This window comes from Botryllus schlosseri, chromosome 1 (assembly GCF_051294905.1).
Source record: "Botryllus schlosseri isolate E-star chromosome 1, Bs_hap1, whole genome shotgun sequence".
In the NCBI taxonomy this organism is placed as follows: Eukaryota; Metazoa; Chordata; class Ascidiacea; order Stolidobranchia; family Styelidae; genus Botryllus; species Botryllus schlosseri.
The window spans coordinates 15,232,675-15,259,060 of record NC_137236.1 but is presented as its reverse complement, the minus strand read 5'-3'; the positions used below and the strand labels follow the sequence as shown (position 1 = coordinate 15,259,060).

Sequence of the window (26,386 nt, the reverse complement as noted above, 5' to 3'; positions counted from 1 at the left end):
TTTGTGATCAAAACTAGAAGTTGTTTGCAGGCTACAAGCTACTATGCCAGCGTGGGTATTTTATTTGTCAATAACTATTATGACTGTACGGTTTATTGCGTCCTTCAAAATGTCGCGGACATATAGTATTGGAAATATTTGATACCAAAATTCAGTTGCAGAATCAACGACAGATCACAGTTCACGGGAGCCAACTGCAAAACCTGCTGGGAAGGCCATGTCCAAGTCGACACCCAAGGCCAAGTCAACAAGGTGAGGTTGTACTCAGTAAAAAAGTTTTGCCCTTGGTTGTAGTGACTCGAGTTGCAATTTTTCTCTGACTTGACTCGAGTCATTTTGTTATTCATGGATAATGACGTAACTCTTTGTGTATTAACCTGACCAAGTCATATGACCGGAGACATTCAATATGGCTGGGTTATGCAATTGTTTTCCCCTCGTGTCAAATGAAAGCAGAAAATTGCTTGGCGGGCCGAGTCATAAATTTAAGAGTATATCCCGCGGTTCATTAATTGTATTTCTGAATTGAAAGCAGTGAATTACATTGTTAATACATGGAGCTCAGTGGATGTATTGGTATTTGACGATGAGAAAGTGTCGGTTAATTATCAATAATAATAATAATTCGCCGTCATCATTCCAAACAATGGTGAATATGATACATTTTAAAATCTCTTTTTTACTCACGGACACAATTTTTATTAGGATCATAAAAATGTATTCAGGATACTGCAGAGCTTGTCTTGGTCGCTGCCTCCCGAGCTGTGTACAGCCTGGTGAAATAGACTTTATTGTTGATGGACGGCGACCTCCCCACGACGAACTAATAGGACTCCAATAAATGAAGATTTAGTGCTTCAAATATTCTTGGATTTCAGCCGCCCTCCCGCTCATTGTTTCAACGCCTATTCAATTGCCCTTGGTGAAAATGCCGAGTCATTTGGACTTCACAGATGTCTTTGTTCCGCCAACGTTAGTTTTGTATGCTTCAATACGACCAATCTTGCTTGAGAAGGCTCGAGACAAATTAACTCTTGCTGGCAATGAGCATATAGTTTCGGTCCTTGAAATATTCATCAAGTCATATTTGGCTTGAAACGTTGGAATCATTTCTCGATTCATGTTCGATGACTCATGTCATTGTCATTATTATCCAATGCTGTCTATTGGCAGTTTCGAGTACCAGTGAAGCGTCTTTACAGTTTTATTAGTTCGATTTTAACCTCCCTATTTACAAACAGGGTCCAGGAATCCAAGGAATGCGAGGGCGAAGGTGCGTATGACTTGACGTTGGTCTCCCTTCTATGATCTTGGGCGGATGGATAGAACATGCGTATTTTTTCAGGTGATGAGATTTCCTACACCGAAAGTGAGGTCTCGAACGACGACTCGTATTCTATGGGTAACCTACTACCAGGAGGCGTGCGTCAACTAAAAAAGAAATTTCTTCCCAGGTGAAAGAGTTTTTAAAAATTTTCTGCTGGAGTTTTTATCGGCGATATTTGACGCCCAACTAAAATCTATCCCAACAATGGCATATTCTACTTGCGGAAAGTTTGACACAGACCGGGATGAAATTGTCCTATGTCGCATTCCGTATTCACATTGCACACACATTGTATAAATGTGATTTCCTATCGTAGCAATTCCTGCCTGGCACGAGAAAAATCTCAGTAAGAAATATTAGAATAAAATTGTTGTACTTCGTAGAGAATGGGGATGGTGTGAACCTTTGAAAGGTTCAGATTCGTGTCGTGAACCTTTTTAAAAGGTTCTGTGTGAACGCGAACGTGAACCTCATGACGTCATATTGCTAGTTCCAACCCAACATTTCAGTGAAGTGATAGCGTATACAAATGTATAAGTTGTACACGATGCCTAGAGACGAGTCGGGCCACAAAATGCTACAATGCTGAAATACATATTGACGTTTTAAATATCGCCAAATGTATCAACTGGGGCAATCAAATAATATAATGATCCCATGAAATCAATATCTGTCGTCGCTTTGCCAACAAATTCGACGACGACTTGCAAGGAATATTAGCTTACACCGTAACGGTCTAGGTCAGTCCAGACAATGTATTCGGCGTGTGACATTCATTGATCAGAGTGCAAAGCGGGTTTCTATACTTGATGCTAATATTACCCCATTCACAAGTTACACAGTAGTAGCCAACACCCCAATTACACGGATTTGGTTTTTATAGTACAATATATATATGAAGTCAAGATTGACCATGTACGCCTGCTAGATTTTGTACATCAAACAACGATATCAATTTCGTTAATTGGTTGGATGAACATCATTGGCCGACTACCTATATGTAGTGTATTTTGCTTTTGACGTTGTGTGATGGCGGGTCAATCTCACAGCAGAAAATTTTGAGATTGTCAAGGTGCATGCTCGTTTGATGGTGATTTTTTTTACGCTGCCAGCGCCATGCATAGAGTGGACCGCAATTGAAATGCAATCAATTTCAACCAAAGATCTTATAATGAAGCTTAAATTGTAATATATGAAAAAGGTTCACAGTGCAGAACCTACCAATGTTGGGTATAACATATTCTGACGGGATACATTACCATTTGTCAAAAGGGTTCAGTTGTATGGTATCAAGTTGAGGTCGCTACTAATTTAAATGCGAAATGATGCGAAATCCCGCTTCGACATTGGCGGGGCTTTGTACATGAGTGTAGAGTTGTTGATATGTGCGAGATTATCTGATTCCTGCAGGAGAGGCATTTGTGAATAGATTTAGCCCGATAAATCCGATATAATTTAAAACATCCTGTTTTTGAAACACCCTATTTTTCCCCTTCGTTCCCATCACCTCAAAGTATGAAAATGCTTGCGAAATATGCTGTAAATTATATGTGTTTGTGAATTTTGATTCATTTTCGAAAATTGCTATATGTCAATTTTTGTTAGTAGCAGGTGTGAGGAGACCGAACGGTCCCAGGAAGAGAAAGCGAAACATGTGCAAACCTTATTGGACTCTCTTACCTCGGCAGCAGAACCCACGGTTCAACAGATTTCAAAAGGTAAGTCCAACCGTAGGAGTATAGATAACCAACCTAACGATAGATATGCAGCTCCTGTCATCATGCTCACATGCACATGCGCAGTGTAGTTGACCGATGAGCATGGCAAATTTAGCGTTGTGGGAAGTCCTATAGCCGGGAACACGAGCGATAAAATTCAATCAAACTTGACTCAATCAATAGCTAGTGTTGCACCTATTTCGAAAATACATATTAAAATCTCAAGAGCTTCATGGAGGTACAGAACTTCGAAATACAATCGAATGGTGTATTCATATTGAAATGAACCCGAATCTGGTCAGAGCATTGAAACCAACCTCAAAATAGGTATCAAGGATTTCACTATATTATGAAAAGTATGATTTTTGTTGCTAAATTCTGTCTCAGTGACAAGGATCGTATAATTCCAGTACTCGAATCATCAGAAGTAATGCCCTATTCAGATTCCAGCAACCGCATTCCAGGATCCCCACCAAGGGGCTCTTCCAGTCGAGATATTGAAAGCGGGAAAAGGCCCGTCTCGCCATCATCTGGTGGGAACGGGGCTGCGCCAAAGCCACCCTCGGCACCTGAATATGGATATGAAGGTCAGTATGAGATTTTGCTGGTCAACAGCCAAATTGCTTCTGAGACCAGACTTGGAAAACTAGAAAATCTTCCGTTTTAAATGATATATTAGGATTCGAATTAGGGATATACGGTTTTTCGAATGAGATTTGGATTAGAATTAGAGCTACACAGTTTTACCAAATTAGATTAGATTTATTATTGCACGATTTTTTCCAAATTAGATTGAATAGTATATTCATATTGAAATGAACCCGAATATTTTCAGCTGACACTCGTCAGGGGTAATCGTCAGCAACTAGTAGAGAATTGGAAAGAACGTTGTATATCAACAATCGTATCACAAAATATGACGTCACCAGCATGAAATTTCGAATGGGACAGCGTTCAATGTACTGTTTTTTGAGTGGTACACGAACCCCTTTTGTTGACAGAGTTTTGGTTGGTGTATTTTGATAAAAGTCGACTCCAAGGCACACAAATAAAAGTGTGAACATCCCCTTCCAACGATGCGAAATCTGTCGTCTCGATAATTATTCGCACAAATTGGATTATCCAGCAGATGTTTGCTGATGGCAGAATTAATGGCCTTCGATAGGTCAGCATAAAGTTTAGGCGGATGAGTTAAGGGTGAGCTTCTAACCTAGCGTGTTACATGTGATCTGATAAATCTGGGGACACGCTTGTTTATGCGTTCCTGCGGACGCTGTCACGATCCCGATGATCTGATTCTGCGATCAGCAAACATTTGTTGAATAATCCGATTTGTGCGAGTAATTATCGAGACGACAGATTTCACGTCGTTGGAAGGGGATGTTCACATCTCCATTTGCGTGCCTTGGAGTCGACTTTTATCAAAATACACCAACCAAAACTCTGTCAACAAAAGGGGTTCATGTACCACCTAAAAATAGTACATTGAACGCTCTCTCATTCGAAATTTCATGCAGGTGACGTCATATTTTGTGATACGATTGTTGATATACAACGCTCTTTCCGATACTCAACTAGTTGCTGACGATTACCCCTGACGAGCGTCAGCCGAAAATATTCGGGTTCATTTCAACATGGATAGACTGTTCAAATGTATATTGAAGTTCTGTACCTCCAAGAAGCTCTACAAGTTAGATTAGAATTAGTTAATTCGCAAATATTGAATGAAAATTCGGAATGAGAAAAAATTTAACGTCTGTAGACCAAACTTGGCTCGCTTATTGAAACTATCTCTCTCTCTTTCGCGCTAAACAGCTCTTGTGCATCCTTGGCTGAAAACTCATTTTGATCGAGAGGATGTTGCAGGCACACCTGCGAGTTGTCGAGCAGCAGCCTCGGGATAACCAAAACGCTTCATCTTTTCCAGTAACTTCCTGTCTGTTCATTGTATCGCATTTTTTGTGGTGTATTGAACTAATAAAATTGCTAATAAACCAATGACGATGATGATGAACATCACATTCCATGCTCTCAAGCTCTGCTGCGAAATATCTTTCCACTTCATTACCTAATATATTTTCTTTGAACAGATCTTAAACAATCTTCCTCTTTTATCTTGATGTAGTTGAGAGCCTGTGTTAACTATGTCTTTTTCTATGGTGCTGTTCTGTTTGTGATCAAAACTAGAAGTTGTTTGCAGGCTACAAGCTACTATGCCAACGTGGGTATTTTATTTGTCAATAACTATTATGACTGTACGGCGTCCTGCAAAATATCGCGGTCATGTAGTATTGGAAATATTTGACACCAAAATTCAGTTGCAAAATCAACGACAGATCACAGTTCCCGGGAGCCAACTGCAGAGCCTGCTGGGAAGGCCAAGTCCAAGCCGACACCCAAGGCCAAGTCAACAAGGTGAGGCTGTGCTCAGTAAAACAGTTTTTCCCTTGGTTGTAATGACTCGAGTTGCAATTTTTCTTTGACTTGAGACGAGTCATTTGTTATGCATGGAAAATGACCTAACTCTTTTTGTATTAACACGACCAAGTTACATGACCTGAGACATTCAATATGGCAAGGGTATGCAATCATTTTCCCCGCGTGTCAAATGAAAGCAGAAAATAGCTTGGCGGGCCGAGTTGAAAATCCAAAGTATATCCCGTGATTTATTCATTGTATTTCTGAATTGAAAGCAGTGAATTACATTGTTAATACATGGTGATAAGTCGATGTATAGGTATTTGATAATAAGAAAGTGTCGGTTGATTATCAAAAATAATAATTATTCGCCGTCATCATTTATTAGGATCATAAATATGTATTTAGGATACTGCGAAGCTTGTCTTGGTCGCTGCCTCCCGAGCAGTGTACAGTCTGGTGAAATAAACTTTATTGTTGATGGACGGCGACGGCGACCTCCCCACGACAAACTAGTAGGACTCTACTAAACGAAGACTTATTGCTTCAAATATTCTTGGAATTTCAGCTGCCCTCCCGCTCATTGTTTCACCGCCTATTTAATTGCACTTGGTGAAAATGCTGAGTCATTTGGACTTCACAGATATCTCTGTTCCGCCAACGTTAGTTTTGTATGTTTCAGTACAACCAATCTAGCTTGAGAAGGCTCATGACTAGGGTTGGATTATCCGGATAACGGTTAACCGGTTAACCGGTTAACCGCAGGTATTTTCACTATCTGATATCCGGATATTTTTCTGCCGGTTAACCGGATAAAAAAGAATCGTTGCTAATGCATTTTACACGTTTTAGTAAGCTTCAATAAGTTGTATTCAGTGTTGGTGCGGCCGATTAACGAGAAGCGTGTTGCCAATTAGCGAGATGCGTCTGTACTAGCGTTGGGACCCCGGGAAATCCCGATCCCGGGATCCCGGGATTTGAAGCAATCCCGATCCCGGGATTTCTCACGATGAAATCCCGGGATTTGTGAACAGCATCTACCAAGGATTATGTAGCGCCATATCTCTTATTTTGGTAATAAAGCAGTGTCACAAGCTCGGCTGATTGTCTAGAACAGTGGCCTCAAACACGCGGCCCGCCAGAACTGTTTTTGCGGCCCACGTCGGCGTTTTGACTTTTCAAGCATTCGACAATATTAAACTCGAAAATTTCAGATTTCGGATTTGAGATCTTGAAATTTCATTCTGAAACCACTCCAAAAACCTGAATCGCTATCACACATCAAACATCCAATAGCTGCTAAATTATAATGCGACAGCTTTTACGATGACACGATGCATTTGTCGTCTCGCATGGTTTCTAACTGTCTATATAACTCCTTATGTCGCCAAATTATGCCAAGCACAACAATATTTTTAAAAAATATTGAAAAATATGACTTTTCGTGGCAACCGTGAATATTACAATAGTGTATTACATTTTCACAATGTGTATGAAATGCCAATCTGCAAGGTCCGACAAAAAAGGCGTACTTGGAAATACATATTATACCCCTATTTGATGCTGCTGCCCGCCGCGTCATCAAAAACTACGAAATTGGCCCGCGAGCAAATTGGAGTTTGGGACCCCTGATCTAAACGAAGTTACTCTTGATGCTCATATGTTTTGCGTCAATTCAATATCAAAAGGACTAAATGTTATTTGTGTAATTTGTATGTGTATTTTACTACTTTTCTAATCCCGGGATTGAGGAGCGAAAATCCCGGGAAATCCCGATCCCGGGATTTCAAATTTGATCCCGAAGTCCCAACCCTAGTCTGTACACATTGCACAATGTAATGTGACGCGATCTCCTGCTGAGAAGATCGTTAAATTAGGTCATTGATTGCCGCGCGCTCGGCTATCGTCTCTGGCCTGATTTATCGCGTCTTCAACAAGCCGATAGTTCCACTGGATTGAAGAATCGCATCTGCAATAGGCCATGTGCAGTGTACACACTATTCCATCGCTGGCCTGCACAATCGCATCTTCATTGGCTTGGTGCTCACGATATTATCGTTGACCTACACAATCGCATCTGCAATAGGCCTACGAACGATATAATCGCTGGCCTAACCATCTCGGACCCAGCATGCATTGGCTCCTATCTCTCCATGGCTTGTTGACGATATGCCGTTAAGTGTATTCTAATTAGTGATTCTGAGAGTGACACCGCGAAACTGAATGACATCGAATGTTCGCAAAAATGTGCGTGCGTGCAAGCGTAGTTGATTTCCACTGATGATTAATTCGAAAAAAAAGATCGAAACCCCCTGATTTTATTTCAATCCCCCTACATTTTCGGCTGGCTGCGTGACTGATCACGTGAATTAGAGCGAGGTATCATGTCGGCATCAATTCCAGTATCAGCTAGTCGTCTTTCTAGTACTCCAAACCTAAACATAAGGATGGTCAAAAGGATGTAAAGCCGTTGAAGTTTCCGGCGTACGACCTGCCAACCTTTTGACTCTCTATGAAGCGCTGCTTTCTATTCAGCCCACTTCTGTGGAAGCTGAAAAAGCATTCAATGAACGTGGACTCTTTGTTACAAAATTCCGGTCCCGGCTACAGGATCCCACAATTGATGCATCTGTGCTTTATAGAGCGGGCATTGCAGAAGCAGTGAACATGAAATTTGCGTGGTTTTTCTCGTATTCGCTCATACTGCAATACTACAATAACACTGTGTAATGATTTTGCGATCCGTTTTACATGCAGACCTAATGAAATCGATTGTCTCACTTAGCAGTTATTATCCGGTTAACCGGTTAGATAAATTCCAAAATATCCGGATATATCCGTTATCCGGATAGTGAAAATTATTGATATCCGAACTAACCCTACTCATGACAAAATAACTCTTGCTGGGAATGAGCGTATAGTTTAAGTACTTGAAATAATCATCAAGTCATACTTGACTCGAATCGTTAGAATAATTTCTCGATTCACATTTGATGACTCATATCATTGTCATCATCATCCAGCACTGTCTATTGGCAGTTTCGAGTGCCAGTGAGCCGTCTTTACATGTTATTAGTTCGATTTTAACCTCCCTATTTACAAACAGGGTCCAGGAAACCAAGGAAAGCGAGGGGGAAGGTGTGTATGACTTGACGTTGGTCTCCCTTCTTGATATTAGGCCGATGGATAAAACATGCGTATTTTTTCAGGTGACGAGATTTCCTCCAGCGAATGTGAGGTGGCTTCCGACGACTCGTATTCTATGGGTAACAAACTACCAGGAAATGTGATCCAACTAAAAAAGCAATTTCTTCCCAGGTGAAAAAGTTTTTAAAAAAGTTTCCGCTGGAGTTTGTATTGGCGATATTTGACGCCCCAACTAAAATCTATCCTAACAATGTCATAATCTACTCGTGCAAAGTTTGAAACAGACCGGGGTGAAATTGTCCGATCTTGCATACCGCATTTACATTGCACACACATCGTGTGAGTGTGATTTCCTATCGTAGCAATTCATGACGGCAGGAGAAAAATCTCATTAAGAAATATCAGAATATAATTGTTGCACTTGGTAGGGACTAGGGATGGTGTGAACCTCTGAAATGTTCGGGTTCGTGTGAGCGTGAACCTTTTTAAAAGGTTCTGTGTGAACGCGAACATGAACCTCATGACGTCATATAGCTAGTTCCAACCCAACATTTCAGTGAAGTGATAGCGTATACAAATGTATAAGTTGTACACGATGCCTAGAGACGAGTCGGGCCACAAAATGCTACAATGCTGAAATACATATTGACGTTATAAATAACGCCAAATGTATCAAGTGGTGCAATCAAATAATATAATGATCCCATGAAATCAATATATGCCATCGCTTTGCCAATAAATTCGACGACGACTTGCAAGGAATATTAGCTTACACCGTAACGGTCTAGGTCAGTCCAGACAATGTATTCGGCGTCTGACATTGATCAGAGTGCAAAGCGGGTTTTTATACTTGATGCTAATGCTATACTTGATGACGGGATACATTACCATTTGTCAAAAGGGTTCTGTTGAATGTTATCAAGTTGAGGTAGCTATTAATTTAAATGCGAAATCATGTGAAATCCCGCTTCGACATTGGCGGGGCTTTATATATGAGTGTGGAGTTGTTGATATGTGCGAGATTATCTGATTCCTGCAGTAGAGGCATTTGTGCATATATTTAGCCCAATAAATCTGATATAATTTAAAACATCCTGTTTTGATACACCACCTATTTTTTCCACTGCGGTCACATCACCTCAAAGTATGTAAATGCTTGTGAAATATGCTGCAAATGATATGTGTTACATAATCTTGATTCATTGTCGAAAATTGCTATATGTCATTTTTTGTTAGTAGCAGGTGTGAGGAGACCGAACTGTCCCAGGAAGAGAAAACGAAACGTCTGCTGACCTTGTTGGACTTTCTTCACTCGGCAGCAAAACCCTTGGCTCAACAGCTGTCGAAAAGTGAGTCTGACTCTTGAAATATAGATTACCAACCTAAGGATGGATATGCGACTGCTGTGCTAACGCTCACATGCATAGTGTGCACAGTGCACTCGAATCATCAGCAATAATACTCTGTTCAGGTTCCAGTAACCGCATTCCAGGATTTCAACCAAGGGGCTCTGCCAGGCAAGGGACTAGACGCCGGAAAAGGCCCGTCTCGCCATCCTCTGATGGAAGCGGACCTCCGCCAAAGCGTACCTCGGCACCTGAATATGGATATGAAGGTCAGTATAAGATTTCGCTGGTCAACAGCCAAATGGCTTCTGAGACCAGACTTGGAAAACTAGAAACTCCAGTTTTACCAAATTGGATCAGAATTAGAATTGCATGAATTTTATTAGAATTAGAGCTACACAGTGTTTTTAAATTAGATTAGAATTAGAATTGCACAATATTTCACAGATTGGGTTAGAATTAGAATGGAGCTACACAGTTTTTCCATATTAGATTGGTATTAGAATTAGTGAATTCTCAAAAATTACGTGAAATTGTGAATGAGAAAGTATATGCAGCAAACTTCAAGTGTAGTTCGTTCATATCAAATCAAGCACAAGAATGATTAATGTCTGTAAACCAAGCTTGGCTCGTTCAACAAAACTATCTTTCTCTTTATCCCTATGCTGTTCTCTTGCATGGCTGAAAACACTTTCCAATGGACGTGATGTTGTAGTCATGCATACGAGTTTTCGAGGAGCGGCCCTGGGATGAGCAAAACGATTTCTCTTTTCCAGTAACTAAAAACATCACAGCCCATGCTCTCACTCTCTGCTGCGAAATATCATTCCACTTCATCCCCCAATATGTTTTCTTTCGGTAGGTCTGAACAAGCCTATGTTAACTAAGTATTTTCTTCGCTGCCGTCCTGTTTTGATGGAAAATAGAAGATGTTGGCAAGTTCAAAACTACTAGACCAGCATACGTATTTTATTTGTCACAATAACTACTATGACTGTACGTTGTAAGTAATGCGATTGCGGCTTGACTCTGAATTTCCTTGCACGAAAGGAATGTTCTTGTGAACATCCTGCTAAATGTTGCGCACATATAGTATTGAAAATATTGGACACCGAAATTCAGTTGCAAAATCAACGACAGATGACAGATCACGGGGGCCAACTACAAGATCTGCTGTGAAGGCCAAGTCAAAGTCGACGCCCAAGTCAAAGTTGACTGCGAAGTCCAAGTCGCCGACAAGGCTCAAGTCGCCACCAAAGTTCCAGTCAACGCCCAAGGACAAATCGACGCCCAAGTCGTTCAGGTGAGGTTACGCTTGGTAAATATGTTTTCCTCTTGGTTGTAATGACTCGAGTTGCAATTTTTGTTCGACTGGACTCTAATTTTGTTATACATGTAAAATCACGGAACTCGACGAGTCATTGTATTAAAATCGACCAAGTCATATGACCCGAGACATTCTATATGGCTTGACTTGAGTCTTGTGTGTTGATTTGAAACTGATTTGAACTCGATAATGAACTGCGAACACTATGGCTTGGATCCTTTGCCCCATGACTCGGACTCAGACTTGACACAGTGATGAATTGAAAATGACTCAACCTGACTCGAGTCATATTATATGAGTAAAATTGACTTTTTTCTCGGAACCTTGTGAGGAGGTTACAACTTTTACCGAGGCAGGTGAAATTTTACAAAATCTGTCCTGTCCGTCAATTTTGGTAAGAATTGAAACCGCTGATGTAGATTTGACATGCTGGATGGCGATCTTACATTCTGACAAGCTACCAACTTTTCAATATCCGCAACTGGAACTAGAATTAGAATTACTGTAATTTTCCATGGGATGTAAATTCTGGAAAAAGCCTGTACCCACGTATAGTACACTGCCTGCATTCGCAGTACGAGAATAATTAAGTTTTAGCATTCGTATATGTCATTCTGTTTGCGATGTCACTGTTGAACAATCATGACAAAACAATCGCTAATCATTATACACTTGACAGCATTGTCTCTGTGAAACAATAGTAGATAGCAGCCAAACCCTGCGAATTACTGGGCACGTTGGCTGAATGTGATGCGTGGTTAAAACAAACAGGTGTGATTTCAGGGGATATTTTTTTCAAGGCTTGTTGTACCCATGCATAACATGCACCCTTCCGATCTTACGACAAAACATTTGTAAAATTTTGCGCATTATACATGGAAAATTACGGTACTCTCTGTTCGATAATTGCTTCTCACACTTATAATTTAATAAGAGGAAAGCTGATTTGTAGTATGTTCATTTGCATCACCTCAAAGTATGAAATGTGCTTGCGAAGAATGCTGCGAAATATATGCGTGGTGCAGTAACTAAATCCGTTTTCGAAAAATGCTACAAGTCATTTTTGGTCGGTCGCAGGTGTAAGAACAGCCTGACATTTGGTCCTGATGAGAATCATGGGAAATGCATTGAGTGAAATAAAATTGGTTGTATGAATATATTTTTGTTGGGTCATTGAAATTATGCACTTCTAAAAGCATATTCAAATGACAAAAAATAATCAAACTTCAACAGTACCAGTGAGGCATCTTTACATGTTATTAGATCGATTTTAACCTGCCTACTGTACAAACAGGGTCCAGGAACACAAGGAGAGCGAGGGGGAAGGTATGTATGACTTGAAGTTGCTTTCCTTTCTCTGATATCGGACGGATGGATAGCACTTGTGTATTTTTTTCAGGTGACGAGATTTCCTCCACTTCGAGTGAGGCGTCGGTCGTCGATTCGCATACTATGGGTAACCTACCACCAGGAAATGTGGTCCAACTAAAAAAGCAATTTCTTCCCAGGTGAAAGAGTTTTAAAAAAAATTTCTGCCGGAGTTAGTATCGGCGATATTTGACGCCTGTATAAAATCTACCCCAACAATGGCATATTCTACTTGTGCAAAGTTTGAAGCAGACCGGGATGAATTTGTCCGGCCTTGCATAACCACATTGCTCACACATCATATACGTGTGATTTTCTTATGAAGCAAATCATGCCTGGCACGAGAAAAAAAACGATTCAGAAGTATTTTAATATAATTATACTTGGTAAAGAGTGAACATGATTTGTCTAAATTAGAAGATATAGACGTCATGCATGAGGAGTTGAAGACACATGAATCATGTCATCATAAAATATGTAGCTATCTTAGCAAGCCCCGAATAATAATTTCCAGTTAGCAGCATGTGTTAACAATGTGATTCACTGCTTTCAATTTAGAAATAAAACTTCCACTTTACAAAATATACTCTAACACAGTGGTTCCCAACCCATCGTGTGGACCCCATCGGCTGAAATTAGAGCTTAAATTTCCCCTCCGAGAATTCAACTCTTTCTACTCGGCTTCAAGCTTTAGAATTATTACTCGATTCTGAATCGATTACTCGGATGATTGTCGTAATCATCCAGCCCCGTTCATCGGTAGTTTCGAGTTCTAGTGAGGAAATTATTTTCCTTTACGTATCTTGTTGGTTCGATTTTAACCTGTAATCAATAAACAGCATAAAGAGAGCGCGCACTCCCGTTGCCGAGTCAACCACGGTGGCAACGGAACAGGAGGAAGTGGCAGGCCCGAGTGCCAGAAGATCAGAAAGGTGGGCAGTTGTGATTTCAACAACTGAGCTAATTCGTAACGGATTCCGCATTGAACATTTTTTTAGTGGTTATATATCTTCATAATACAACTGGGTTCTGTGAGTGTGTTACGGGCCGAAATAAAAATGATTGAAACGTCGGGTTTAACATATTCCGAAAGGATACATCAACATTCGTGAAACTGGCTCTGTCATATGATATCAAGTTGAGGTCGCTAATAATTTAAATGCGAAATCCCGCTTCACCATTTGCGGGGCGTTGTATATGAGTGTGGAGTTGTTATTATGTGCGATATTATCTCATTCCTGCAGTAGAGGCATTTGTGCATATATTTAGCCCGAAAAATCAGATAGAATGTAAAACGTCCAGTGTTCAAAACACGTCCTTTCTTCAAAACACCCGCTTTCTTCAAAACACCGCCCTTTTTCTCATCTGGCTATGTGCCTGTTTTGTGGTATGTTCGTCTCCAACACCTCAAAGTATGAAATATGCTGTGAAATATATGTGTTACAGTAACTGAATTTTTCGTTAGTCGCAGCGGGAATGCCATGTCCGCATCGCCGTCGAAGGCCGAGAAGACAAAACGAATCCGGTCCTGGTTGGACTCTCTTCCCTCGGCAAATACACACACTGCTCAACAGCTTTCAGAAAGTGAGTCCCACAGTTGGAGTATAGATTACCAACCTACGGATAGATATGCAGCTCCAGTCGTGCGGTTGACTGCTGAGCAGGGCAGAATCAGCGTTATATGTAGTCCTATAGCTGGCGACCCGTGCGCTAAAATTTATTAAAACTGGACTTAATCGAAAGCTAGTGTTGTCCTTATTTCGAAAATACATATTAAAATCTGGCCAATGCATGGAAACCAACCTCATAATAACAAGGATTGTGTAATTTCAGTACTCGAGTCAATTCATCGGAATTAATAACCTATTCAGATTCCAGTAACCGCAGTCCAGGATTGGCAACAAGTAGCTCTTCCGGGAAAGAGAGTAGACGCGGGAAAAGACCCGTCTCACCATCCTCTGGTAGGAAAGGGCCAGCGCCAAAGCTTCCTTCGTTATCTGAAATTGGATATGAAGGTCAGTATTAGATTACGCTGGTCAACAGCCAGATTGCTTCTGAGACCAGACTTGGAGAACTCTAGAAAACCTTCAGTTTTTCCAAATTGGATTAGAATTAGAGCTACACAGTTTTTAAAAATTAGATTAGAAATATAGATACACAATTTTTACAGATTGTATTAGAATCAGAATTAGTGAATTCCCAAAAATTGAATGAAAGTCCGAATGAGAAAGAATTAGCAGCAAAATTCAAGTTGAGCTCATATCAATTCAAGCATGAAAATGATCAATGTCTGTACACCAAGCTCGTTCACTAAAACTCCCTCTCTCTCTCTCTCTCTGTCTCACTTTACAGTTCTCTTAGACTAGGCTGAAAAGTCTTTCTGGCGGGATGATATTGCAGTCGCAGCAACGAGTTATCGAGCAGCAGCCTTACGATGAGCAAAACTATCTCTCTTTTCCTTTAACTCAAAACATCACAGCTCATGCTCTCAAGTTCTGCTGCAAAGTGTCTTTCCACTTCATCCCCTAGTATGTTTTCTCCGGCTAGACCTGAAGCAATCTTCCTCTTTTTCTTGAATAGGTGATGGCACGTGTTAACTGTCTCTTTTTCTTCGCTGCTGTTTTATTGGTGATCGAAACCAGTAGTTGCTTGCAGGCTACAAGGTATTAAGCCAGCATTGGTATTTCATCCGGCACAATAACTACTGCCTGTACGGGCTGTTCAAAAATAACTTTTTCTTCCCGATTCAAGCCGTTCACCTCTTAAATCGTCAGGTTGCAGTAGAAAACCTTGCTCACCAAATTTCACTCGATTCCAATCAGTAAAGGCATCCGCAGATCCAATTAAAATTTTTAATTTATTATGGAAAATTAAAAAAAAAATTCCAAATTTTTCTGCCAATCCCATGAAATTGTTGAGCCGTCTTCAAAGACGTTGCAAAACAAATTTGAGTCAATTCCGACCAGTAGAAGTGGAGTTATGTGAGTTTTTCGATAATAATCCTCGGATTATCCTTGATTTGTGGATAATCCGTGATTTATCAACGAAAAACTCACATAACTCCGCTTCTACTGGTCGGAATTGACTCAAATTTGTTTTGCAACGTCTTTGAAGACGGCTCAACAATTTCATGGGATTGGCAGAAAAATTTGGAAATTTTTTTTTTTTAATTTTCCATATTAAATTAAAAATTTTAATTGGATCTGCGGATGCCTTTACTGATTGGAATCGAGTGAAATTTGGTGAGCAAGGTTTTCTACTGCAACCTGACGATTTAAGAGGTGAACGGCTTGAATCGGGAATAAAAAGTTATTTTTGAACAGCCCTGTACAGTGTAAGTAATGCGATGGCGGCTTGGCACTGGATTTCTCCGCGTGAGACGAATATCCTTGATAACGCCCTGCAAAATGTCGCAGACATATAGTAATATTATTGGAAATATAGGACACCGAAATTCAGTTGCAAAATCTACGACAGATGACAGATCACGGGAGCAAAACACAACGCCCGCTGCGATGGCGAACTCCAATTCGAACCCAAAGTCCAAATCGAACCCGAAATCCAAATCGAAGCCAAAGTCCGGATCGAACCCGGAATCCAAATCGAACACAAAGTCCAAATCGAACCCGAAATCCAAATCGAAGCCAAAGTCCAAATCGAACCCGGAATCCAAATCAAAGCCGAAATCCAAGTCAAAGCCTAAGTCGTCCAGGTGAGGTTGTGCGCTCGGTAAATAAGTTTGGCCCTGGGTTGTAATGACTCTAGTTGCAATTTTTCTTTGACTTTACTCGAGTCATTTTGTTATACATGGATAATGACTTGACTCGATATGAGTTACTTTGTGTATTAACTTTCATCAAGTCGTATGACCCGAGACTTTCTATATGGCTTTATTCAAGCTTCATCTATCGACACATTCAATATCCACCAAGCTTCAATGGCTTCGAAAAACTGGGCTGAACCTGACTTGAACTCGATAAGGAACTGTGATCACTATGGCTCCGATCATTTGCTCCGTGACTAGGATTCAGACTTGACACAGCGATGAATTGAAAATGACTCGACTCAAAACTATACGAGTAGAATTGACTTGTTTCTCGGAACCTTGTGATGTGGTTACAACCATGTTTTTTGACGGAGTGGTATGTTACACCCGGACAAAATCTTTCCTAGTCGTGAATTTCGGTGAGAATTTGCATTACTAACTTGGATTCAACATACGGGATGGTGATCTCAGGCCAATTTGGCTGCATCATAATGGGCTTTGTTACGCAACACATTTACCCTATGTTAAGTCAGAGTCAGTGCCCCAGTAATATTTCTCCCCTATTACTTTTAATATCGCCAGTCTCATCCATTTTAACGACATCATATATTTTCCAGGAGTCTGTCAAAAGTTCAGAAGCCGAATCGTATTGTGGAAGAGCTCCCAGGTAAGCCATGAACTGATTGGTGGAAGACTAAAACCAATAAAATACGATTGAACCCTGCGTACCTCTCTACAAACGTTGCACTACCTCAACATTCACAATTCGCCTAATCGCCTGCAACCAATGAATGCCACGCAACATTAGCAAGGCTAATTGATATTCACAGAGTGATGCAATATTATGAAAGTGTCATCACTCTCTCTACGACACCTAATGATGCTAGGTTGATGTAAAACTCAACTGCTTGATCTGCTTAGCGATGTTTTGATGTTGGAACAACAACCAGTGGAGAATTCAGGGGTTTGCGGTATGAAACACACACTAGTATAGAAATTACATATAGTAGCTTATATAAAAATGTACAGAATGCCAAAATACACTCCCACCACTATTGAGGTATAGATGGAAAAAGCAAATGATAATTTCTGATAATGTAAGGACAAATACGTGTGTTGATGATTTTAACGATTTCGAAACGTTCCGTGCTTGGCTCATTACCATAAAAATAAATGAATAAATAGGACGACTTCAAGGATTATATGGTATAACGTCATTATGTAACTAATACACGATACAACGTATGTGGAACTGGTTACAGTAGACACATAAAAACCACTAGATATACACAAGGGAGCGAGTGCGACATCTAAGTCATACTCTTCGAACAAGTATTTTCGACCATGCTTTCAGAATAGATGTTCAGGTCAATTTATGTATTTGACTCGTAGAGTGCTCCTTGTCCCGGCACTGGTATAATCGAAACTGTGTGTCCATACGGGAATAATTAGGTCCATACCTCTAGTGAATTCATCTTCTTTTTGTTGTCAGTTCCGATCCTGCCCGTAGACACTGCAGCCGGACGTCGTCGTAGTCCGAGGATAAAGCTGCCAGTCGAACCAGGCGTTCAATACACCTTCCGATATTCGTAAGTGGATTTCTCACCGTAATGGTGGAGCGTCCGGCTTGTTGATCGGTAGGTCGTGGGTTCAATCCCTGGCCGGGTCAGACCAGAGACCTGATTAGTCACGCTCGTATTCATGACTTTTCCCTCTTGGCGCTCAGAATTACCGGGATAGCATGGATGGGGCTGTTTAAGACTTGAAAACCTATCCTATCTAACAATGTAAATCTTACCAATTTATTCCGGCAACAATCCTACACTAATATCATTGATATTAACTACTAAATATGCCAATTTAGATAAGAAAAACAGCAGACCAATAGCATGGCTTACATCTGGATTACACGCATGGCTTGGTATCTCTAAATAACGATGGCATGCTATCGTTACAATGACTTATGGTTGGAATTCAGCCCAAGTTGATGTGCAGCGTTTTTTGCAGCCAATCTAACAATGATATCCAGTAGCAAGTATAATTTAAAAAGATTTATTAGAAGTTATTATTTATTAGTAGTTCACCACTCCTATGTTTTTGTGTTGTTGCAGCTCTGACTTCGATGAGGCCGGCTTTAAGAAAGTGATCGGAATTACAAAGATCACGTATCGAGGTATGCCGACACGTTGCAGTTTGAAATGGTTGCATTTATGTATCTCTTTTCTTAGATGATCCCGCACGACTGGCTGGTACAGTTACAGCCAGGAGGACTTACAAGAGAAATGCTCGCAACGCTGGCCGTGAAGGTGCTGTCATTTTTCCCAGGGTTTTAAACATTCTGATCGTAAAATTATTTGTACTGAGCAGGCAATGCTGGACCCTTGTCTGACACAGTTCCAATGAAGACGACATACAAGAGAAAAGCAAGCGAAGCTGCCTGTGAAGGTGCTATCATTTTTCGGGTTTTAAACATCATGATCGAAAAATTATTTGTAGTATAATGGGATACAGCTTTATGATCTTTCTCCGGTGTGGCCTAATGCCATCCAAATCGAACATCAAGTGTTACCAACCTATTAAAATCAAAATCCCGCCAAGTTTAAGAAGCAGTATTGTAAATGAATCAAGTTTATATAAGATATATTCCGAAATCACTGCCTCCAATTCAAATTTCCTTACCGGTATGTTACTTGTCTTATTTTGATATGGTATATGGTATTATTGATAGTCCTATAGCTGGCGACTCGTGCGCTAAAATTTAATCAAACCGTACTGAAAAGCTTGAGTTGTACATATTTTGAAAAGACACAGTAAAATCGGGCTCATAATAACCATCAAAGTCCGAAAATTGGGATTGTTCCAAAGATTGGTACCGGTAATTTGTTCAAGCTTGGTGATAATGCTGTGGGTTGATCGTGACTTCAAAGAAGTGTCGTTTCCACTACTTGCGGGGATTTATATGACGTGTGTCGTACGTTGTGTTACGAACTACCGAGGTTTCAAGGATTTCACTCTACTATCAAACCTATAATTCTCGTTGTTAAATTCACTCTTAGTGACAAGGATCGTATAATTTCATTACTCGACTCGAATCATCAGAATTAATACCCTATTCAGATTCCAGTAACCGCAGTCCAGGATTGCCAACAAGTAGCTCTTCCGGGCAAGAGATTAGACGCGGGAAAAGACCCGTCTCGTCTTCATCGGATAGGAGCGGGCCGGCGCCAAAGCGCCGCTCGGCACTTGAATATGGATATGAAGGTAAGTATTAGAATGTTCTGGTAAACAGCCAAATTGCTTCTGGAACCAGACTTGGAAAACTAAATATCTTCAATGTTTTCAGGCTAACACGACTTCCCATAGTACTTGAATACTTCCTTGACTACCTCGACCACCAGCTCAAATTAAAACGCAACGTCCTGTGCAATCGCACAGAGGATAAAACTCATGTCACCTAAATAATAAAACCTGCAATTTCTATGCCCTATGCCCATCGTCACAATGCCAAAACTCGATCACAATGCAAATTACTAGGCTGATTTTAGGGGGTTCCAGGTCCATGAACAGAATAAAATTTATATATTCGTAATCAGTACAGCAGCAGCTTTCCATTAACACCCGTTTTATCGAAATTTGCGCTCGCCAATCCAGTCAAAAATGTCCGTAAAGTTGCCTTTGGTCAAATGGAAAGTATGACATAACCCAAATGCAGTGAGCCGTTCACTCGCGCTGTGTCCACACCAGGCATGGGGTAATCGCGATTAGTAATCGTAATCGATTACGACGATTACGGCATTTTGAAGTAATCGTAATCGCAATCGATTACATTCGCAAAAAATCCGAAGTAATCGTTATCGACTACTTCCCATATCTAATCGATTTTTTTTTGTGAAAGAACGATTACTTTTTGTTTGTTCAAGGACTATGACATAAACTGAATATTCGTGAACAAGAAGGAATTAATATACCACGTTAGCGATAGCACAAACGTCTGTTTTCAAACGCCACTGACTCATTATACGTCGGAAGTATTAGTTCCGCTCGTCATAAGAAGTATAGTTTTTCGAAGTTTGATTCGAATTTGAATAACGCAATTTTTTACAAATTAGATTAGTATTAGAATTCGAGCTACACAGTCTATAATTTGAATTGCACCATTTTTTAGAAATTATAGTAGTGTAAGCTACACAGATTTTGGTAATTAGATTAGAATTATAGATACACAATTTTTTTATCAAATCGGATTAGAATCAGAATCAGTGAATTCGCAAAAAATGAATGAAATTCTGAATGAAAAAGAATTAACAGCAAAATTCGAGTTCAGCTCATATCAAATCAGATGGGAATGATAAACGTCTGTACACCAAGTTTGGCTTGCTCTATAAAACTCTCTCTCTTTCTCTCTCTCTCACTATGAGGTTCTCTTGCATTCACCGCTGAAAACTCTTACCAATGGAGATGATATTCCAACCACACCCACGAGTTCTCGAGCAGCAGCCTTAGGATGATCAAAACGATTTCTCTTTACCTCTAACTCAAAACATCCCATCCCATGCTCTCACGCTGAGCTGAAAAATATTTCTCCAATTCATTCCCTTGTATATTTTCTCTGGCTTGATCTGAAGCAAACTTCCTCTTTTTCTTGAATAGGTGAGGGCATGTGTTAACAGTCTCTTTTCCTTCACTGCTGTTCTGTTTGTGATCAAAACCAGCAGTTGTTCGCAGGCTACAAGCTACTATGCCAGCATGGGTGCTTCATCCATCACAATAGCTACTATGATTGTACCGTGTAAGTAATGCGAAGGCGGTCTGGCACTGAATTTCTCCGTGCAAGAGGAATGTCCTTGATACCGTCCTGCAAAATGTCGCGACATATAGTATTGGAAATATTGGTCACCAAAATTCAGTTGCAAAATCTACGACAGATGACAGATCACGGGAGCAAGACACAACACCCGCTGGGATGGCGAACTCCAAATCGAAGCCAAAGTCCAAATCGAACCCGAAATCCAAATCGAAGCCCAAGTCGTCCAGGTGAGGTTGCGCGCTTGGTAAATAAGTTTGGCCCTGGGCTGTAATGACTGTAGTTGAAATTTTTCTTCGACTTTACTCAATTCATTTTCTATTACATGGATAATGACTTAACCCCACTTGAGTCACTTTGTGTATTAACTTTCATCAAGTCGTATGACCCGAGACTTTCTATATGGCTTTATTCAAGCTTCATCTATCGACACATTCAATATCCACCAAGCTTCAATGGCTTCGAAAAACTGGGCTGAACCTGACTTGAACTCGATAAGGAACTGTGATCACTATGGCTCCGATCATTTGCTCCGTGACTAGGACTCAGACTTGACACAGCGATGAATTGAAAATGACTCGAGTCAAAACTATACGAGTAGAGTTGACTTGTTTATCGGAACCTTGTGATGTGGTCACAATCATGATTTTTGAGGCGCGTGTTATGTTACACCCGGACAAAATCTTTCCTAGCCGTGAATTTCAGTAAGAATTGGCACCGCTAACTTAGATTCTACATACGGGATGGCGATCTCAGGCAAATTTCACTGCATCATAATGGGCTTTGTTACGCAACACATTTACCCTATGTTAAGTCAGAGTCATTTCTCTCCTATTACTTAATCGCTAGTCTCATCCATTTTAAAGACAGCATCTATTTTCCAGGACTCTGTCAAAAGTTCAGAAGCCGAGTCGTATTGTGGAAGAGCTCCCAGGTAAGTCATGAACTGATTGGTGGAAAACTAAAACCAATATAATATGATTAAACTCCCCTGCGTACCTCTCTACAAACGTTGCGCTACCTCAACATACACAATTCGCCTAATCGCCTGCAACCAATGAATGCCATGCAACATTAGCAAGGCTTATTGATATTCCCAGGGTGATGCAATATTATGAAAGTGTCATCACTCTCTCTACGTGACATAATGTAGCTAGGTTGATGTAAAACTCAACTGCTTGATCTGCCTAGCGATGTTTTGATGTTAGAACAACAACCAGTGAGGAATTCAGGGTTTGCGATATGAAACACACACTAGTATAGAAATAACATATAGTATACAAAAATGTACAGAACGGCAAAATACACTCCCATCGCTATAGAGGTATGGATGGAGAAAGCAAACGATAAATTTCTGATAATGTAAGGACAAATACGTGTGTCAATGATTTTAACGATTGCAAAACGTTCCGCGCTAGGCTCATTACCATAAAAATAAATGAATAAATAGGAAGACTTCAAGGATTATATGGTATAACGTCAATATGCAACTAATACATGATACAACGTATGTGGAACAGGTTACAGTAGACACATAAACACCACTAGATATACACAAGGGAGCGAGTGCGACATCTAAGTCATACTCTTCAAACAAGCATTTTCAATCATGCTTTTTGAATAGATGCTCAAGTCAACTTCTTGTTTTGACTCGTAGAGTGTTCCTTGTCATGGCAACGATACAATCGAAACTGTGTGTCCGTGCGGAAATAATTAGGTCCATACCTCTTGTGAATTCATCTTCTTTTTTTTGTCAGTTCCAAGCCTGCCCGTAGGCACTACAGCCGGACCTCGTCGTAGTCCGAGGATAAGAGTTCCAGTTGAACCAGGCGTTCAATACATCTTCCGATATTCGTAAGTGGATTTTCAATTCCAAAGTTTTCTAACTGCGGTAACTTTGCTAACGCGAGATGGGATTGAGTCAAATTTGTTTTGTTTCATTTCTAGACATAGATATTTACAACTGACAAGATATCGTAATGGTGCAGTTTATGGCTTCTCGATCGGTAGGTGGTTGGTTCAGTACCCAGCCTGGTCAGACCAAATACCTGATTGGTAACACTGGTATCCACGACTTTCCAATTTGGCGCTCACAATAACAGAGATATCATGGATGGGCGGTGTAATACTTGAAAACCTATCCTATCTAACAATACAAATCTTCCAAATTTATTCCGGCGACAATCCTACACCAACATTGATCATAATCACGAAATATGCCAGTAGAAAGGTAAACAATTGCTCAATATGACAATTAAATAAGAACAACAACATACCAATAGCACGGCTTACATCTGGATTGCACGCATGGCTTGGTACTTCTAAATAACGAAGGTATGCTGTCGTTACAATGACTTATGGTTGGAATTCAGTCCAATTTGATTGGCAACATTTTTTGCAGCCAATTTAATAACGATATCCAGTAGCCAGTATAAATAAAAAAGCTTTATTAACATTAGAAGTTCGACACGCCTATGTTTTTGTGTTGCTGCAGCTCTGACTTCGACGAAGCCGGCTTTAAGAAAGTCACCGGGATTATAAAGGTCACTCGTCCAGGTATGCCGGTTCGTTGCCTGTTGAAGTGGTTGCAATTATGGACCGCTTTTCTCAGATGATCCTGCCCGACTGGCGGCTACAGTTTAGACTGTGAAGTGACTGTACGTACAGTGTAGAGCGGAGCTTACGCGTAAGTTCGTCGAAGCTAGAAGACTTGCATTATCGGGATTTACGATGTACTCAACGCTAATGAATTGTTATCTCGGTCAATTTGGGGTACTGGGCTTATCGAAGGCCTTGAAATCTTAATTAAGTATTGAACCGTGTGTTAATTGATCAGAGAGAAGCAGACTCTGATACAATGCTGTGAGTTGATCTCAAGTTCACGGGTGTCGTTTCCACTAAGGTGTTTGGCTATGTACGACGTGTTTCGCATCCTGCAATACGAATAATCAAGGTTCACAGCCTTGCACCGTTGAAAATAGGACTAATTTATAATTCTCCCTGATAAGTTCACTCTCGGTGGCAGGGAGCTTGTAATTTCTGTACTTGAAATATCATCTCTCACTAGTCGACTTGAATCATTACAAAGCCGACCTGTGACGTACTCATGAATATATAGCCCTAACTGTGTGGAGATTTATAATGACGTGCTGTAACTTTTCGAAGACTCCATTTGCTCATACATGTACCAATATTATTGATCGAATTCAGACTAATTTCATCACATTAATATTAGTGATTTGGGTTCATTTGTTAATCAATCGTCTGATACCAGATTTAATTCACAACGGGAAGGATGTGTGTGTACGTCTGTATAAAGGATAGCGATGAAATTGTCCATTGATGGATGTGGGTCGTGGGGCTTTCCATGAGGGGATTTCCCTTGAAACTTGAAAAATTTGCCCCTAAATATTTTTCTGGCTGCACCCTTGTTCATTTTGTGTACAAGAGGAAACTGAAAGAGAAGTTACCTCTTTCGTGGGACACAGACAATTCCAAGTTTGCATTTCTTACGGGATGCAGCATTTTCCTCTGCGGATAGCATTGAAGGGCTGCTCGGATTGCCAAGACAGGACTATTCGGCACTTGTCATTTATGCGTCTCTATGAACAATGGACAATTCGACATATATAGCCTATATCGAAGGTATCAGCGAACATACGGCAGTCTTCCCGGTTAGCTGGAATTTGTTGTCCGCACTAAATCGTATTGTTAGCCGCACTTGTAACGCAAACCGGGAGAGGGCGAATATTTTTAATGGTATTAAAACGAACTTCAAGCTAGAAATAACGCAAAAGTAATACATATTTCGGACGTACTAGTTTCTGGCCAAGTAGTTGTGCCATAAATACATGTAAAGTTTGGCAAGTTCCGGTGTACCCCCCCCCCCTTTACTGCCCTAAAGTCAAATTCCCCCTCGTTGAGAATTCCACCCAGGTTGGGAATCACTGTCCTGACATGTGTTAATAGTGTTTGTTTACGGCTGTGTTCAAGTCGGGACGAGTCCGAAGTGATCTATCTTGTCTAAACAAATATAATCTTTTTTACAGTCCTTTTTCATTGTCAAATTGGAAACTGATCGAAATGCCAGAAAGAAATCACGTTCAGCTCTACAAAAGATATTTGCGTCCATTTTATGTAGCAAGAATGGAAACCGCTCTCGAAATTTCAACACGCTGAAGTACGGCGACATGACTCTTCGCGGCATCCACAGCGAACGCCAATTTCTGGGCTCATCCAATGGTACGTACACTTGTACATCTAAAGCTCTCCACTGGCCTACGAGCAGCTCAACACTGCGCTCAGCGATGCTTATCCGCAGTTATCTCATCAGACGGTGGGCAGTATCCCTTTGTGGAGAGTGCGAACGCACGGCATAACCACAAGTTGAGCAAGGTACCATCCGATTATCAGTATAGGATTGATGAATGTTGCGTGCGATACTGTGTGATTGTGTCTTTCGGGTATCTCTGAGATGTAGCAGGTATCACTAAGGTATCTGACCGAGCAAGATAGTGTAATGGTGATGCGTACGACTTGATCGATAGGTTGTGGGTTCGATCCCCGGCCAGGTCAGACGAAAAACTCAAAAACTGGCGGCTATCCTGTTTGGCACTTAGCATACAAGGAGAACATGGATGAGAAAAGATGGGGGTTCAGACTAGGTGGCTTTTCGGTCATATCGCATCTCGATGGTGCAGGCGAAAACGAATACCCCACTTCTACCTCTCTCTCTCGTCCCTTGACTGTGTTTACATATTTACATCATCGTCAAGCAATTGTTCAAAACAATGCCGATTTTTAATTTGTGTTGTCGATTAAGGCCAGGTTTATTAATTTTAAATGCTAGGGTCATCAGCTATACCACTACCAATGATGCTGTATTTAGATTGCTTAGCAATAAAGCTGCTTGCCCAAGCCTAACGGCGGGAGTTGCTTATCTATTCATAGGTTTGTATTCTGTACTATGGTCGACAACTCAGGTATCATGTCTGGAGTGTATCCAAGTCTGTCCAACGCTCATTTATCCCTCTGAAGTGTGTCTGTGTGTGTTCACGTATGTGTGTGTGTGTGTGTTAATTAGGGTTGGTCAAGCAACTGTTTTCAAAATTCACTCGGCTTGGTGAAAAAATTGTTAGGGAGCTTAGAAAATGCCTAAAACCAAA

The 26,386-nt window shown here is 40.6% G+C and overlaps 1 protein-coding gene across 1 annotated transcript; it reads left to right on the top strand.

Moving 5' to 3' along the window:
- Nucleotides 1-217: 217 nt before the first annotated feature.
- Nucleotides 218-25,691, top strand: LOC145439021 (uncharacterized). The gene is made up of 29 exons (XM_080316446.1): nucleotides 218-252; nucleotides 1,242-1,273; nucleotides 1,346-1,454; nucleotides 2,933-3,045; nucleotides 3,456-3,632; nucleotides 5,382-5,460; nucleotides 8,570-8,601; nucleotides 8,673-8,781; nucleotides 9,850-9,959; nucleotides 10,082-10,225; nucleotides 11,097-11,259; nucleotides 12,578-12,609; nucleotides 12,683-12,791; nucleotides 13,491-13,583; nucleotides 14,117-14,235; nucleotides 14,523-14,666; nucleotides 16,129-16,363; nucleotides 17,035-17,084; nucleotides 17,910-18,006; nucleotides 18,529-18,590; nucleotides 18,646-18,723; nucleotides 18,785-18,862; nucleotides 19,535-19,678; nucleotides 21,343-21,451; nucleotides 22,106-22,155; nucleotides 22,979-23,075; nucleotides 23,716-23,777; nucleotides 23,833-23,907; nucleotides 25,271-25,691. Exons 1-28 carry the CDS (start codon nucleotides 218-220, stop codon nucleotides 23,862-23,864), a joined length of 2,694 nt encoding a protein of 897 aa, XP_080172572.1. The 3' UTR covers nucleotides 23,865-23,907; nucleotides 25,271-25,691.
- Nucleotides 25,692-26,386: the final 695 nt, after the last annotated feature.